We start from the raw sequence: 1,485 nt of genomic DNA, 5'->3' as shown, positions 1-1,485 counted from the left end.
ATATATATATATATAACCCACAACCCTGTATTGAGGTAACGACATTCATACAGAATTCTGAGAGCCTTGGATCTTAATTGAGAGTATTGGGATCTTGATCCATGGTTTTTTCCCGTCTTAAGTTTCCACGTAAAATCCATGTGTTCTTGTTTGTTTTATTTATATCATCTTGTGATCAATTGACAACAAACTGTATACACATTCTTTTATGACTGCTGGTCTACATTGTTAATTGACATTATTTCTGCTACACATAATTATAGAGAGCTTCTATTGGAATACTGTGAAAGAACTCGAAATCTAGTAAGGAAATTGGTGAAAGGAATATCAGAAAGCCTTGGACTTGAAGAATACGAAATGGTAAAGACATTAAACTTGGACTCAAGTTTACAGATCTTAGTTGCAAATTATTATCCACCGTGCCCTCAGCCTCAACTTGCACTGGGCATGCCACCACATTCAGATCATGGACTTTTCACTCTACTCATAGAGAATCAAGTGGGAGGTCTCCAAATACAACGCAACGGAGAGTGGTTTAATGTCAATGCTCTTCCCAACTCAATTCTAGTCAACACGGGAGATCATCTCGAGGTACATTTTAAACACTGTTTAATACTGTAGAATCCACAAACAGAAAATGGGAATTAGGGCTTCTCTTTTGCTTTCACAGATATTTAGCAATGGAAAATACAAGAGTGTGTTGCACAAAGCAACTGTGAATAACAAGAATACAAGAATTTCTATTGCCATGGCCAACGGTCCATCATTGAACACTATTGTTTCCCCTTCTTCAAAGTTGGTAGAGAATGAAGGATGTGAACCTGCATATATTCCAATGAAGTACAAGGATTATTTATTTTCGCAACAAAATAATCCGCTTGATGGGAAATCGATGTTGAATCGTGTGAAAATTCAAAACAACTAGGTCTCTTAGCAATTGTTGCCAAGTACAATATTTGATTTGATAAAAACTTGTATTTGAGTGTGTGTGGATGATTGACAAGGGCAATTTTAATAGATTACTGGATGATTCCATCTCTTCTTTTACATTCTTCCTAGGGATTATTATTATTATTATTATTATTTTTTTTTTCAATATGCTCCAATGTTGCGAACATTGAACTCTGAAGTGAACCATGTCGCTCTCCTTTCCTCGTGAGCAGGAAGTACACCTGCAGCATGCGTTGCATATAATCCCAGCTCCCCATTTCAAATTGTTTGTTATGTGAAATATAACTTCAAATTATACTCATAAAAGTTCTTAAATTTATAAGGATATTGAACTTGTAAGTTATCACACTTGCATATCAATCCTTGATATTGTGCAATATTTTGTGACTTCCTATAATATAATTCTTTTACTCAAAGGTCTTTCACTTAAATTAGCGTGGTGTCCGTTTGACATGACTGTTGAAAAGTCAAAAAGAGATTTTGATATTCAAAAGATAGTGATGCTACCAAAAATCGTACATGTAGATTTCCCAA

At 34.9% G+C, this 1,485-nt stretch overlaps 1 protein-coding gene across 1 annotated transcript; it reads left to right on the top strand.

Annotated features, from left to right (window-relative positions):
• Positions 1 to 23: 23 nt before the first annotated feature.
• On the top strand, positions 24 to 1,049 carry LOC111381597 (thebaine 6-O-demethylase-like). Its single transcript, XM_023005397.1, has 2 exons — positions 24 to 591; positions 671 to 1,049. Exons 1-2 carry the CDS (start codon positions 358 to 360, stop codon positions 923 to 925), a joined length of 489 nt encoding a protein of 162 aa, XP_022861165.1. The 5' UTR covers positions 24 to 357; the 3' UTR covers positions 926 to 1,049.
• Positions 1,050 to 1,485: the final 436 nt, after the last annotated feature.

The sequence above is a fragment of the Olea europaea genome, chromosome 3, assembly GCF_002742605.1.
Source record: "Olea europaea var. sylvestris chromosome 3, O_europaea_v1, whole genome shotgun sequence".
In the NCBI taxonomy this organism is placed as follows: domain Eukaryota; kingdom Viridiplantae; phylum Streptophyta; class Magnoliopsida; order Lamiales; family Oleaceae; genus Olea; species Olea europaea.
Note: the sequence above shows the minus strand (reverse complement) of the source record. Positions and strands in the feature narration are given on the sequence as shown.